We start from the raw sequence: 15108 nt of genomic DNA on the forward strand, positions 1-15108 counted from the left end.
ATTGGCCTACTTGGCGCAACGAGTGGCAAAATCCTGCCCAACGATTGCACTATAAATCGTGTCGCTTCACTTTATTCGAATAGTGTCATCTTCATTATTGTTGGTATGGGTAGGGAGGTGGCTGGAATTGATTATACTAATGTCAGTTCATTTGATGTCCAACTGATTCTACTACTACTACACACCAATCATTGGTCACTTACCTCATTGCCTCCATGTCCATAAGCACCTCTTGGGGGTGGGGGCATAACCTGTGCATATGGAGCTGGAAAGGAATGGATTGTCAGTGTCACTCTGTGTATATACCTAGTTTCCCTCATCATTACTACTTACCATTAGGCTGATAGGGATACATTGGACTCATCATTTGAGGTGATGACGGAATGATTCTGGCATGAGGTGGGGGTGACGCTGGAGAGGCGATCTGTGGCGATTGATGTTGTGGAGAGGGTGGCTGTGATGAGTTCTGAGGAACCATGATGTGTTGCTGCATTTGTTGATAGTTTGGACCGTTTGGAGGGAAGAATCGTTGCTTGGGATTCATATGGGGAGGGGGTATTGGCTGTACAAATTGGAACGATGGTGGATAGACACTGTATGGGGGAGGCACTGGTCCTGGAGGGTATTGTCCACGTGGTTGGTTGTATAGAGGCTTCATTTGCTTCATGGCGGGTGCGCCAGCTGGACCACCCACGGGGTAGCCATAGGGCGCAGGCATGATTGGTATGTATTGTGGTTGGCGCATCCATCCACCGGCGTTGTACTCATCCTCGCCTGGATAGACACTGCGGTAGTTCTCATTCCAGGAGGATGAAACAGAATCTGGTTGCTCTGGGTTGGCCTGTCGCTTCTTCATTGATTCAAAGTAGAGTTCGTTGACTGGAGTGGTTGAGTCGGTGTTTGATCGTCCCGCCTCAGAGGCTGGACCAAATTCGCTGGCAGGTGGCTTGGCTGCTGCTGGGACGAAGCTCTTTGGTGTGAATACAGGGGCATTGGCAGACAATGCACCCGGCGTGAATGGTTTGGAGTTGGGGTTCAGCTTAAGCTTCGTGCTGGCTGGCTTGGCCTCAGTTGAGGCTGCTGGGCTCGAAGACTTATCGCTTGACTCTGTTGAGGTGGTCTGTTCAACCTTTTGCGACAGCGATGAAGCATCTGCTGACTTTGTGTCAACGGTGGATGTTGTGTCTGTTGGAGACTTTGACGCTGGTTGATCGTTGCCAGAGAGTGAGAGGGCAGCAAGGCCAGCGGGTGGGGGATGGGGTGAGTTTGGTCCGACCAATGGTGAGCCTGGGATGGACTTGTTGTTCAATTCCTTGTGGAAGTTCTTGAGTGACTGACTGATCTGTCCACGCTTGTCGTCCACAGTCGCCTGCTGTCCACCTTGCTTCTTCAAACTGAACTCCTTGAACTCATTGAGGATGTTCTCATCGACGACTGGCTTGGACGAGTCCAATGAAAGGGCAAACATGCTGGGCATGTCTGATACCAATGGCGATCTCATCGGCGAGCCGTGCTCACCAGAGCTTCTGAGTTTGTCGACCAGAGTGCTGCGCGTATGCTTGTAGACATTGATAGCTCTTGGTGACATTCCATCACGTGGTGAGTTGATCTCGCCATGGTCGATGGATCCCGAGCGCTCGCGGCCCGCCTGGCTAAGTCTGAGTTTGCCAACAGAGTCCTTGGTGAGCAATGACGAGGATGATCCAGAGTTTGACTCCTTAAACTGTTGTTGCTGTTGTTGTTGCTCGGCAGACTTGGCTGGTTGGTTGGCAGCGGAGTCCTGTGATGCAGCTGCTGCTTCGAGCTCCTGAGATGTTGACTTTGATGCCTGTGCAGAGGCAATGACAGAGGCAGCAGTGGGTTGTGCCGATGTGGTTGTTGTCGTGGTTGATGTTGGTGATGTTGTGGTGGCGGTGGCAGTGGTGGGTGATGTTGCCGCTGGCTTTGCAGCCGTGGCGGTACCGGCAGCTGCAGCGTTTGTCTGTTGTCCGCGTCTGTTTGGTGGTATGTAGACATTGGATGAGGATGACATTGCCTTTGGCGCAGCCGCAGGCTTAGCAGTGGTTGGTGTATCATTCCTGATGACAGAACTGTACCTCTCCTCCTCATCATAGTCAGCAGCCTTGACCAAGTTTCTCTCCTCCAACATATGAATGTTGGACGATGTTTTCTAAATGTTGCAATGTTAGAGAGGGCCATCACAAGTCATTCTTCATCAGTTAACGCAATGGTATATACATACACCTTCAATCTCGGCAGCAATCTTCTCAGCCTCCTTTAGTCGTTGGTGATAGGAGTCAGAGTGACGATCGAGCTCTGTTGTGTAGAGGTTCTCGTTGTAGGATGTCTTGACCTTGAACAACTTCTCGTTGGTTGCGAACTGATCCCAATCAGAGTTGGTGCTGTTGAGAGAGTCGAGTGAGTCGGCAGTGGACTCATCGCCAACCCATCTAGTCAACTCTCGCTCGCGCACCACACCATCGTGTCCACTGATATCGGTATCAGTGTGGAAGCCTGCGGCGCCCTCCTTGCCATATGATGTCGCGCTGTCAAAGTTGACGCCAGTGGCGGTCAGACCGATAAAGTCCTTGGCATCGATGGAGAGCTGTGCAATCGGGTTGACGACACGACCCGACGACTCCTTCTTGCGTGCGTATAGCAACACAAGCGACCAACCTGGTGCACCGGTGTCGACCTTCACCGACTGAAGGATACCTTCAAAGATGTCACCATTCTTCATGTTTACAGCCACCTGATATCCAACAAGAGTGTTGCCAATGAACACTGATCTCTCCTTTGTTCGTCTTGTTGCATCGTCCATTGGTGGAGTCTGTTGTTGGTTGTTATTGTTGTTATGTTGTTGAGGTGATTGATGATGTTGTTGTTGTTGTTGTTGTTGTTGTTGGTGATGATGTTGGTTCTTTGGTGATTGTTGATGATGATGATGCTTGTGTTGAGGTGAAGTGTATCCACCAGCGCCACCACCTCCGCCACCACCATTAGACGATCCGCTTCCGAATGACTTCTTCTTATTGTCCTTGTTCTGACTCATTCTATCTCGACTTTATACCTGTTATTCCAAGTTTGATACTGCTGCTTATTGCTGTTACTACTACTGACTGCTACTACTACTACTATCACACACTCCTTTGCTACTAACTATATATATTCTATTCGATACAAATCTCAATCACTAAATGATCGATCGAGAACGATAAAGATATAGAGTATATCTGTTATATTTATATATAAATATATATATATGTAACAAGTGCAGGAGTAAATAATGCACTTCACTTCAACATTGAACAATTTTGCACACTTACCACACAATGTTCATTGTTTCCGAAGATGAAGTGTTTTATTAATACATCTTCTACTTCAAGAGGACTTTCCTTGACTGCAAAGTTGGTTGAGGCCCTCAATAAGAACCTGTAAGCAAGTGAAGGTGAAAAGAAGGAGTTAATGTGTGATGAATTGGATGTTGATTGACCAATGTTGGTGTTGTAGAAATATAGGCCTTTGTTGGCGGACAACACTTTTTTGCTAACTAGACAGTTAGTTATAAAGATTGGTACCACAATTGCTTTCTTGTACTCATTGGTGATCGTTCCAACAGAGTCATTTAGATCATGTTTCTGGTTGAGATGGTCTTTGAATCCCTCGGTATGGAAGATCACAAGTACACTGTCCTTTTCGTTACCTAGATGATTGTTGTGAGAAAGACGATAGGTAACGGGTACCCTTGCATCAAATCCAGATGTACCAGACTCGAGCAACACAAGATGATCAGTCGACAGCACTCTGATTTTGGTTGTATCACTGGGATCTTCAAAATTTGTTACAATACACTCTTTGGATCTGAGGAGTGAGGAGATGTCAGAGACTGAATATTAATTCACTACTGTGAACATACCCTTTCTCAATCCATTGTCCTACTTCTCGGTACAATCCAAGATGTCGGGTCAATACTTCCACTTGAGGCAAACCATAAAGATTTGGAAACAAAAGAATGAGTGGGATTGGAGCTCCATTTGATCTGGAATGGATAAGGTTGTTTCTTGTAAGATGCATAATTGCTGTCCACTCTCTTTGTAAATTTCCCTTGATTGGTTCCAGTAAGGGAAACTTTGTCAACTCCGCAAGGAGAGGAAAGTTGAGTTTAATTGAGATCCAACGAAGGAATAGAACTGGAATATAAATATTTAGGGTTTCCTTACTTGCTCCCTGAACTACCAGGATGTTACCTTTGTCAGCCAATGTTTCAATGGTTGTTCGATGTACTTCTGTTGACCAAGTAATGGGTTCACAAGAAAGAGAATATCTCAACAAAGAGGATAAGATAGCATCATTGAGAGTATCAAACAAATAAATGTTTCCTTTGAGACACTCAGCGATCATCGAGACCATAGCTGGGACTTGGGATGAGGAGTCTTTCCATAACTCTGAGGCTTCATTGTTGATAAATGGAATAATAGAGTCGACTAGTATTCGGGGAATAATTCCACAATCACCAAGCATTGATTGAAATAGAGGATTGTCCAATATTGTCATTCCATTTGAGTCTGGGATAGGAGGTGGACACATACGTTTGATTATCTCAATCGAGCTATTGATTGTGAGTGGGGACAGATTGATATGAATGTATTTCCACTTTGACAGTCCCAATTGAAGTCCTTTGGCTGGTGTCCCAGTGAGCAGAGGGATCAAGAAGACTCGATCTATGACCGATTGGGGAATCATATTGTTCTCCAAGGGTTGATATCGATATGCTCCTAAAAGATCGATCATGTCTTTGATAAAGTGAGGACGGTTGTTGGCATATGAGTTGGCTAATGGGAACTCGTCTAAGTGGATGAATTTGGACAATTGTATCTTCAAGAAGACCATGGTCTCTTCGGACGTTGATTGCAATGAGAGAGAGGACTGTGTCAAGCTTAATTAGATCTTTCTCTTGAGGATGAAGTTGAGTATTCGCACGTGAAAGAGGCTCCAAATATTCCACGTGCAAGTAACCGAAGTGACAAAGCCAGCTCTGGAGTATCACTTAGTTCTTGAGTTGTCAGAGCATCACCACCAGCGTTGAAGTCAATGAATAGATATAAACAATGTTGCATAATGTCAGAGAGATCTGGTACCTTGAACTGATGCTGCCTCAGTAATTCCACTCCTTGTGATCCAAAGGTCGTTTTCCCCATTCCAGATGCTTTCAAACAGGTGAAGAATGGTTGATCTGATTGGACACTCCACGATGACTTGAGGTTAAAGTTTGTGAACATTGTTGTGATGCTCTTGGCCAACAGAACAACTTGTTGTTCCCTTTGGAGGAATGGGTTGGGAGAAGAATATGATGTAGGGAGACGAGTTATATTCTTTTGGAGAACAATGACGAGATCATTCAAATCTAAAGAGGAGTGTCAATATGTCAATTTAAACAACAGTTGTAGCTATGTGTTACCTACTTTGTTGAGCTTTGCGTTCAGGTTGTGCAGGAGCTTGAGTGAATGTTAGTATAGAATGAAGACCTGGAACTGATGTTGTTGTCTTAACTGCTCTCCCACCATGATTGAATCTATGAATGCTCTAGCAGCTCCATCAGTAAGAGAATAGGGTTTATCCATAAGCTCATCTCTAGTGAGTTTGAAGATATATGCTCCACCTATCTCCTGTTTACACAATGTATCAGCTAGTGAACGATATTTAATGTGTTGGACATTGCTCTTCTCATTGAAGAGTTGATGTTGAAGCCATGTTTTCACATCTTCTGGACTTGTGTTGTCGTCAATGGATGTTGATGAGTAAGAGGTAGCTGACATTACAGGTTGATGAAAAGAGACTTTATTATCAATCTTTAAAGAAATAATATTATTAATAGTAGTGAGGGAATTATTATTATTTGTGGTTTGGGATCTAGTTACCAGCTTCCATTGGCTAAGTGCTCAATAGCAAATAAAGGGGTTGAATCTATTACCATAGTCTCAAGGATAATAGTAGTATCTTAAGGTACCCCCTGTGACACCTCTGGATTATTCCAACTATATGAACTTTAAAATGATGGTAAGTTTATTGGATAAGACCAACCATTGGTGAAAGTATTATCGTAGCTCAAGCAACAGTTGAGTGTTCCGATTTCATTGTTTGTTGTGTGACTAGCCTATCTGGCCAGCGCTAACTATATATATATTCAATACAGGTAACAAAAGGGTCAATCGAAACCCTTTCGAATGATTAGTACCAGTGCTATGGTACCAATGATAAAGATAAATGCAAGTAGCACACCAAGAAGAGAGAGTGAAACTGCCTTCCAGAGCACCTTGTTCGGACATCCATAGTTGTAGTTCTTCAGACGCTCCACCATACCAAAGTCAGCCTCGACCACCACGCTCCTGAGGAATGATGGCACTCCAGTGACTATATAAATGTTGTCAAACTCATCCGACTCGACGTTGGTAGTTTGATCGTTATAGGCCACCAGTGGCACACCATCGACCAGTGCTCGATTGACGAATCGTCCTGTGATTATGTTTCCGACGGGGTCCATGATATTGAGTGTGTTCATCTGATCGGCATAGTTCATGGCTGTCTTTGACCAGTTGGCACAGGAGCCGCCTCCCATCACTGGAGTGATAGAGGTGGTGACCTCGAGCCAGTTGTCCATGTTGTTGAAACTCCAATGGTCGATGCGAACCGAGGCAATCATGGCACCAAGACGAACAGAGTGATAGTGATTGGCAAACATGTGGGGATAGACTAGATGGTTGGGTGTGCCTTTCTTGCCATTGAATTGTGTATAGGTGATTGTGATGGTTGTGTCTGGGTTCTGTCCAATAATGTTGTCGGCGTAGTAGGTCATCTCTCTTTTGACAACGCTTTCGTTGTTGAATGGATTGAGGACAGTGTCATTGTCGCCAATCTTGAGGTCCCAACCTACAGCGTCCAGATCGAGTGAATCAATCGCCTTGCCCTTGGCACTGTACTCTGTTATACTGAGAACCTTGACGACGTAGTATAGATTGTCCAAGTTCATTTGCATCTTTGGATACATAAAGGACTTGACCTTTTGCATCATCTCTCCCTTTGGTGCCTGTAGATTACAAAACTCGCCAAGCCATCCATCGTTACAAACACATTGTCCACCCCAACATGATCCATGTCCAAAGCAATCCGGTGCTGTTCCATCACCAACATCAAATGTACAATAGTTTGTTGTATCTAATAGATATTAATTAGTTAGTTAGTAATTAATTGATTGAACATCTGATGATGCATGCATTCATACCTGGAGCAGTTGTGAAATTGACTATAGGTGACTGTCGGTATGAGGAGTCTTGAAGTAGTACATAATAAGTTGTATTTGATAGTAGATTGTCGATTCCACATGACATGGCATATGATGCACATGCATATGTGAAATGATTCGAATCTGATGATATCCAAGTGTAATAGAGATCTGAATCGTTTGAGGAAATCTTCATATCATCAGTCTCCCATGTCACATTTGCAAAGTTTAATGTTGTATTGATTGTAAATGTTGCATTAACTGTTGTTTGATTGATTGGTTTGTTAGATATGTTGTTGATTTTCCAGAAGATGGATTAAGAACATAACATACGTAGAGTCATTATTGGAGCTGGAGGTGGTGGGTCATCCTGCCCATTGACCAACATTGGAGAAGAGGTCCAATTTGTTGTTCCAAATGTAGATATCAATAATAATATTGATAACAATATATACAATATGTGGTTGATAGGTGAGTTCATCTTTTAATGTTGTCCACACTCAATCAACATTGATCTGTAAGCTGTGTATCTATTTCTATTTATATATAATAATTATTATTATCTTTGTATATAATTAACTAACTATGAATAATCTATTAATCTGATTGTATTTGTGGGGGTACCAGCAACAACAACATTAACAAGTACAAATGAATGACAAACGCGTTCACTTATCGGCTTCTTGGACAGACAGAGAGGCGTTGTCCAACTAATACAGGATACATACAACAAAGGGGCCAAACATACAACTGACAGCCTGAAACAGGGTTTGTTGAGAGGGTTCTATCTATCTGAGGTAATTTTTAGTAGTTTTTTACAGTTCACACGTTGCCTTATGGAGAGTGGTGGAGGTCCTGTGTGCTGGGGTGTAACCACAGGACACGCGAACGAATGGAATCAGTCACCTGGTGTAACTTGAAGATCGATCAATGTGAGCTGTGACATTCACGAAGCGATTCGCCGACTGAACAAACAATCTAAACATACAACTTTATTACAATTGTTTGTTGGGGTCGCAGAGGCTTGCTTCCGCAAGTCTGATGATGAGACCCATCATCTCACCGCACTCATCATCTTGGCTGACCATCGGTTTATTCCATTGATGACCTCAGACTAAGATAGGAGAGGTCGTCTTCTTCCTCATCACCACCATTCTCTTCTTCACCCTTGATCTGTAGTTTTAGTGTCAATTGATCATTGTGTTGAAGAAGTTTAGCAGAGTCCTTGGACAAGCCCATCGTCGACAATGGGGAAGGGTTGGTGGTGATCTGTTGATGTCCACCTGGTGGACCACCATAAAAGTATTGGAAACCTAGGAAGATGCATAATCCAATCGATGTCTGGATGGCAATGATCACATACATCATTACAGGACCTAGACTCTCATAGATCAGTCCACCAAAGAGTGAACCAAAGCCAAGGCCAAGGCCCATGTATACACAGTAGATAAGACTCTGACCAGTGGCTTCCAGACCCTTGGGTGTGAGGTCTGAACATAGTCTGGATCCAGCACTCCATGATGATGCGAATATTATACCATGTAGTAGTTCCACAGGTAGTACCACCCATGCTTTGGCACCAGATACCAATACAAATATATAATAGGTAACACGTATAATTAACAATACATGTGATAGTGCTATCATCTTGATCACTCCAACTCGATTAATAATCTGTTTGCCATAAAAGAAGAATACTATCTCCTGTTTTTGATTAATAATATATAAGTTAATATTGTGATATGCGTCGTGATAATCGATAACTACTTACGAATGATACATTGAATATTGTTATCAGTCCAATGAGTGATGTTGGTCCTTTGAGTTCCTCGGTGATTATGATGCCAAGGAAGCAATTGTTCATGGACATTCCACATGCCACCACCAGGATATTGAATAGAGGTACCATTAGTCGATGGTTTGAAAGTAGTATTCCAAGTGACTTGGTGAATGATGGTTGAACTGTTGTTGTCGTGGTTGGTGGAGTTGTTGCACCAGATGTTTCAGTTGATGGTTGTTGTTCGATTATGATTGCTGGTCCAGCTGTCTGTTCCATATCTTCTATCTCCACATCATCAATTTCATAGTTAGACTCTTTATCTTTGGACTCCTCTTCTTCTTCGTCGTTGAGGGCCAGCGTGTCATGATCACTCAGTTTGGTAGCCATTGGTATTGAATTGATTGAATCCATGTCCAGTGGAGTCTCGTAGAATAGAAAGTGATTGGCAATGGCATATCCCATCAGTACAACAAAGTAGTTGATCCAATATATTCTATTGTTATTATAATGAGTGGCTATAACACCAATCAATGCTGCACTCAATCCAAATCCAATACTTCCAAACATTCTCTGTTTTCCATAACTAAATGGATGAATGAGTGAGTGAGTGATGGAGGTCGGATGTCTACCTATTCCAGGTTATACATACACATCTCTGGCACTACCAAGTATTTTATAGGTAGTGGAGTCTAGAATTGGGATGATTGGTGCCCAAACCAATGAGTTGAGTATCACAATCATGATGGCCAATGCATGGTTGGATACAAAGTAGAGTGATAGTATGATTAGTGCACTGCATGATGATGCCACTGTTATCACTATACGATGACATTTGAATCGATCACATAATGCTGATGAAGTTGGACCAGCCAAGAATGTAACGAATGGTGGAAAGAATAATGTGAGTCCTATTACAGCTGGTGTAAAGTTGATGGACTTTAAATATATTGGCATATAAGGTCTATAAGTTCCAAACACATAGAACAACATAAAGTAGAACAACTTTGGTATAAGTGGCGAGGGGAATTCATAAAGGTTGGTCAAAGGCTTAGACATGAGTCTTTGGCGAAGCCTAAGAAAGCCACTCTCAACAAACATCTTATTGTTGTCTGTCTTTTTGTTTGTTGTTGTTGTTAAATGTTTAAGGTGGAGGATGTTGAAGGTGAGGAGGTGAATGAGGATGGATGTTGTTGATTATGAATGGTAAGGGATGTCATGTGATTGATAACTCGACCACTATTCTACTACTACTATTATTACTAACACATAAATGTTTATAAGGTTGTGATTTAATGATTATGATGGTGGTCACAAACTATGTATGTACACCAACACATCTCTGCATTGTTCTGTGATATTGGTTATGACGACAATGGGAACCTTCTTTGCGAAACGAATAAAAAAGCGGGCCCTGGTGTGTGGTCAATGTTGCAAAGATCGTTTGTTTCGAGAAGAATGCCTGGGCTGAAGATCTTTTGTGTCCTCTCATCTTATAGACACGCAAAAATGGTTGATATCTCCTAGACCAGCAGTCATGGCTGTCTTGTAGATGATGATGATGGTATAATGTTCTTAGCCATCCATTGATTGTCTGTACTCCTCTTCATAGTCATAATCATCTTCTTGTCCAAGATTAAACACTTTGTGTGGTGTTGCTGTTGTTGTTGTTGACTGCGTCTTTGATTTGTTGTTGTTGGACAATGTATCAACATCACTTTGGTCATTGTCCACGTCAAAGTAATGATCCTCATCATCATGATCATCTTGCTCTCTTTGATCAATAGCCTCTCGATCAATTGTAGAGTAGTCAAACTCTCTGTCCAAGCCATGAATGAACATGTCCTTTACAAGATCTATAAACTCTTCAATATCTTCATCAATACCAGTCTGATCCATTGATTCATCCTCCTCATCATCGTCCTCATCTTCTTCCTCTTCCTCTTCCTCTTCCTCCTCTTCAGCATCATCACCTCTTGTTCTCTTTTGATTCAACACCATTGTAATCCTTGCTCTCTGTTTAGCCAACTCTCTTCTTCGCACTGCCATCTCCTCCATGTTACTACGCATCATTGAATCATCTGTCTTGAACCATGTACTCTCTTGCTTGGTGTTATATGTTGTATGTAGTGATTGTGTATGTCTCTCCAGAGTAGTCTTTGATAGATGGTCAATCTCACTCAACTCCTTATCGATGGCACCGACCATATCATACTCCAACTGAGCATTCTCCATCAAACGTTCTGATATCTTTGCATTGCGATCGAATGGCTCAGAGACCTCATCCTTCAATCGATATCTACTCAGATGACTGTGATAGAGGTATGGATGACGTTGACTACACTTTTCCAATGAGAAGTAGTCACAACCATCTGCCATCAATGTATTGACCATATATGCATATCTCTTATTGATTGTATCTACATCGTTATTACTATTATTACTATTATTATTATTGAGACCAATGTTAACCTTTCCAAAGTCTAAACTAAGGTTATTGTCAATGTTGTTGTTGTTGCTATTGTTCTGGCTGCTATCGTTGTCTTCGTTGTTGTTATTGATGATGCTACTATTGTTGGTACTATTCATGATATAGGCCTATATATCTTCAAAGGTAATATTAAGATAACATACAAGTCATCATTATGAAGGTCATTGAATGAAAATGTGATGTGACTCGACAATGAATTGGATTGGTTGATTGTCGTCAAACGAGTGAACTAGATCAGATACACACATACATTTAGATCTACAACAACGACAATAGAGTAATAGGATGAACTCGTTGTTGTTGTTATCGACTTCTCGAAGTCTAACATCCACTAAACTATTGAGCTCAACAAGAACTATATTACACCATCAACATCATCAAAGTTGGTTAATGATTCGACCATCAAGTCTATCACTTCATCATCATTCAAGTCAATCATATTCGACCAAGCCACCATCACGACCACCTCCACCTCCTCCTCCTTCATCTCCTCCACCTCATTCATCCTCAGACACAAATGGACAGATACCTCCACCACCTAATGGTAGACGAAGAGATGATCCATTATTCAGAAAGGATGTACATAAACTAGACAAACTGATTAAACGACGTATTGCCAAGAAGAAACATTCAGGCAAGCAACCAATGACATATATCGAAAAGATGAAGCATCGAGTGATACTGAATCACATTGCACATCGTGACAAATCATACAAGACATTGCTATATGTTATCGCTTGGTTGATTGTATCATTATCAATTGGTGGTACGTTACTTCATTCAATCATGGTTCATACTTGGTCTGGTGGAAACTGACATTCATACTGACTACTACTACTTTAGTGTTTACTGAATCCAAGAGAGTAAGGAACAAACAGGTGGCACAATACTTTGATAGCAATGAGACACTGGCACCATTCATCAGTAAGAATATAGAGATATTCTGTGAGTTTGCTCATAGTGGCAAGTTGCCACTGTATCAAGGTGAGGATTGGCAACAGATAATGGATATGATTGCTGATCGTCTGGAGCGTGATGATGAGTTGGTTGCATTGCTACAGACACAGACCAATATGTCAAGACTGGTGGACATCATCGGTACACAATCAATCAGATTCAAGAAGGAGATAAAATCAAGATCAATCAGTTCAATCAAGTCTCCAGACAATAGTGTCATTGATAAATGTTCCAGGATACTATATCTTCTCTCTTCCAATTGTATGTACAACCAATATACTTAGATCTGGAATGATTCCATACTAATCCATCCATCCATCCATCCATCCAATCAATCAAGATAAAGAGCCAACTGGAATACTTACCAAGATTATGGTTGGATTGGCCAAGTCATCATTGGTACCATATTCAGCGAGGATCACTATTGCAGGAGCATTGTCGAAGATGTCTGAACAGCCAGAGAATGCAATTCACCTGGCCAACAGTGGTACCATATCACTATTCTCATTCTATGTAAAGAACAGCGCAACAAACTATGAAGTATTCTTACAATCAATTTACAATATTCTGGACGGCATCGATGGTGGTGTCAAGGATTGTGAGATGGCTGTAAAGAAGCTGACATCAGTCAGTGATGCTGAGAAAGTCCTCATCAAGGAATGGATCCTATCCCCTTCCTATCCACCAACAATCCCATTATCCATCAACAAGAGACTTCACGAGATGGGCTTCATTGCCATCGCATCATTGTTATACGCTTCCATACGTGGAAAGGTAAGATCATGATATATCATTCAACTGTTCACTTACTAATTCACTCACTCCATTCTAGAGTATCAAAGGAGGATTGATGACAGCGGCATATCTATCACCGATGGTGTTGATTGCAGATCAGTACGACGCATGGTTCCAAAGGAGATTGCGTCAGTTTGATTCACCACCAGTTAGAGCAATCATGAAGACAGTGTACTATGGTAGTTATGGCATTCCATTCTTTGGAATGAACAAATGGTTACCCTACTGGAGGGGCAGTGCAGCAGCTGGTGTAATGACATTCTGTGGAGTACAGGCCTACAAGTATCAACTATTCCCAGCGAACGAATGGTACCTAAAGCCACCACCAGTATTGTAACATCACTGGTCATGTCATTTGAATGCTCGAGAAGTAAATAGGGATCTCTACTCCCTCGCTTTATATTACACATGCCACTATGATGCACATACATCAAGCGACCCGTTATACTTTGATCTCTCCATCACATTCCAACTTGATATACTGATTGACTGCCTATTAATGAATCTTTATCCCAGACTGCTGTAGGCACCGCTCTGACCTCCAGTGATCTTGTTCTTGATGAATACACCACCATCTCTGATCAAAGAGAAGAAGTTGCCCCATCCCTCTCTGTTTGGAATCATTTCCACACCTCTATGTCCACGATAGAGCTGGACAGAGACACCAAGCAAGAAGTATCCTCCAAGCACAGAGAAGAACCTGGTATAATTGTGTGAGTTAATCAAGTGGAACTACTCACTATATCTATCACAACAACATCATAAGTTACTTACACTATCAGGAATATATCACCTCCAGTAAGTCCACCCTTGTTACAGAATATGGATGCACCAACTTCGAACTAGAGATGTTTGGAAAGAGAGAGAGATAGAACATAAGGATGTTAGATATTGCGATTAAACTTTGATATTCACATCAATTCAAACATTACCTTATAGTTGCAATTATCGGTAGTTGATACAGATCTGAGCTCACCATTGGTCTGTGTTGTTTTTAAATAGTGTTATGGAGTGTTAAGTAGAGGATATATCAACTTAAAGTACTTACATTCTTTTGGCAAACGAATGTAACGTAGGTCTGTGAGGTGGCGCCAGATGGACAGGAAGCACCATTGGAGTAGAGCACGGTCATCACACCGGACTGGTTCTTGGGTGGTTCGGTGGCGGTTTCGATGGAGCCCAGTCTCTTTTGTACCTGGTTCTTGGTGGTAACCTCACAGACGGACGAGTCGATAGTGAGTGCTCCACAGGGCTGTTTGTCTGAGAATGTACCACATGGCATTATGTAGTAGGTTGCGTTGCTAGTCTGCAGACTGAGGGTGGCACTCAGAGTACCCAAGTCGAACCTCTTGCCATTGGTACCATTGAATATACATTGGAATGGATTATCCTGTAGATTGATAATCAACGCTGCCTCTCCTTCCTGTTCAGTTGCAGTAGCCACCGAGGCCAATGTCAAGCAGACCAATAGTATTGTGTTGACTACTGTTTTGTTATTGTAACCCATAATCTTATTTCTTTATATTTATATATATATTTGTAATTGTAGTACTACTTTTACGACTTTAATTAAAACAACAACATAAACGGGTCAGCGCCTACCAATAAGGCTGTTGTTTGCATTGTTAGGCAGCCCTTATTGCTTGAGACCCCTTCTCAATGCTCCAAGTTTTTAGTTTTGATTGGGAGATTTGGAGTGTTCTGAAGATACTTCTTGTAGATACAGATATTGACAATGCCTAATCATCATTGATCTTATCAACGTCAATATGATTTACAAAAACGACTTCATTTACAGATTGATAGATA

General features: G+C 42.0%; 7 protein-coding genes across 7 annotated transcripts; 1 reads left to right on the forward strand and 6 right to left on the reverse strand.

Annotated features, from left to right (window-relative positions):
• Nucleotides 1-94: 94 nt before the first annotated feature.
• SAMD00019534_021320 (hypothetical protein) lies at nt 95-3052 on the reverse strand (the record flags this gene model as incomplete). Its single annotated transcript, XM_012902723.1, has 4 exons — nt 95-121; nt 204-265; nt 334-2170; nt 2243-3052. 4 exons carry the CDS (start codon nt 3050-3052, stop codon nt 95-97), a joined length of 2736 nt encoding a protein of 911 aa, XP_012758177.1.
• A 3156-nt stretch (nt 3053-6208) lies between these two features.
• Nucleotides 6209-7760, reverse strand: SAMD00019534_021330 (hypothetical protein; the record flags this gene model as incomplete). The annotated part of the gene is made up of 3 exons (XM_012902724.1): nt 6209-7212; nt 7280-7540; nt 7613-7760. Coding segments are annotated over 3 exons (1413 nt in total), but the record flags the coding sequence as incomplete, so codon positions are not given.
• A 617-nt stretch (nt 7761-8377) lies between these two features.
• Nucleotides 8378-10109, reverse strand: SAMD00019534_021340 (hypothetical protein; the record flags this gene model as incomplete). The annotated part of the gene is made up of 3 exons (XM_012902725.1): nt 8378-9001; nt 9534-9642; nt 9709-10109. Coding segments are annotated over 3 exons (1134 nt in total), but the record flags the coding sequence as incomplete, so codon positions are not given.
• A 522-nt stretch (nt 10110-10631) lies between these two features.
• SAMD00019534_021350 (hypothetical protein) lies at nt 10632-11645 on the reverse strand (the record flags this gene model as incomplete). The annotated part of the gene is made up of 1 exon (XM_012902726.1): nt 10632-11645. One exon carries the CDS (start codon nt 11643-11645, stop codon nt 10632-10634), a length of 1014 nt encoding a protein of 337 aa, XP_012758180.1.
• Nucleotides 11646-11902: 257 nt separating this feature from the next.
• Nucleotides 11903-12052, reverse strand: SAMD00019534_021360 (hypothetical protein; the record flags this gene model as incomplete). Its single annotated transcript, XM_012902727.1, has 1 exon — nt 11903-12052. The coding sequence occupies one exon, from the start codon at nt 12050-12052 to the stop codon at nt 11903-11905; it is 150 nt and encodes a 49-aa protein (XP_012758181.1).
• A 140-nt stretch (nt 12053-12192) lies between these two features.
• SAMD00019534_021370 (hypothetical protein) lies at nt 12193-13636 on the forward strand (the record flags this gene model as incomplete). The annotated part of the gene is made up of 4 exons (XM_012902728.1): nt 12193-12313; nt 12391-12765; nt 12845-13278; nt 13337-13636. 4 exons carry the CDS (start codon nt 12193-12195, stop codon nt 13634-13636), a joined length of 1230 nt encoding a protein of 409 aa, XP_012758182.1.
• A 170-nt stretch (nt 13637-13806) lies between these two features.
• On the reverse strand, nt 13807-14806 carry SAMD00019534_021380 (hypothetical protein; the record flags this gene model as incomplete). Its single annotated transcript, XM_012902729.1, has 4 exons — nt 13807-13999; nt 14074-14141; nt 14232-14282; nt 14348-14806. The coding sequence occupies 4 exons, from the start codon at nt 14804-14806 to the stop codon at nt 13807-13809; spliced, it is 771 nt and encodes a 256-aa protein (XP_012758183.1).
• Between the last annotated feature and the right edge of the window lie 302 nt (nt 14807-15108).

The sequence above is a fragment of the Acytostelium subglobosum genome (genome assembly GCF_000787575.1).
Source record: "Acytostelium subglobosum LB1 DNA, scaffold: scaffold3, whole genome shotgun sequence".
In the NCBI taxonomy this organism is placed as follows: Eukaryota; Evosea; class Eumycetozoa; order Acytosteliales; family Acytosteliaceae; genus Acytostelium; species Acytostelium subglobosum.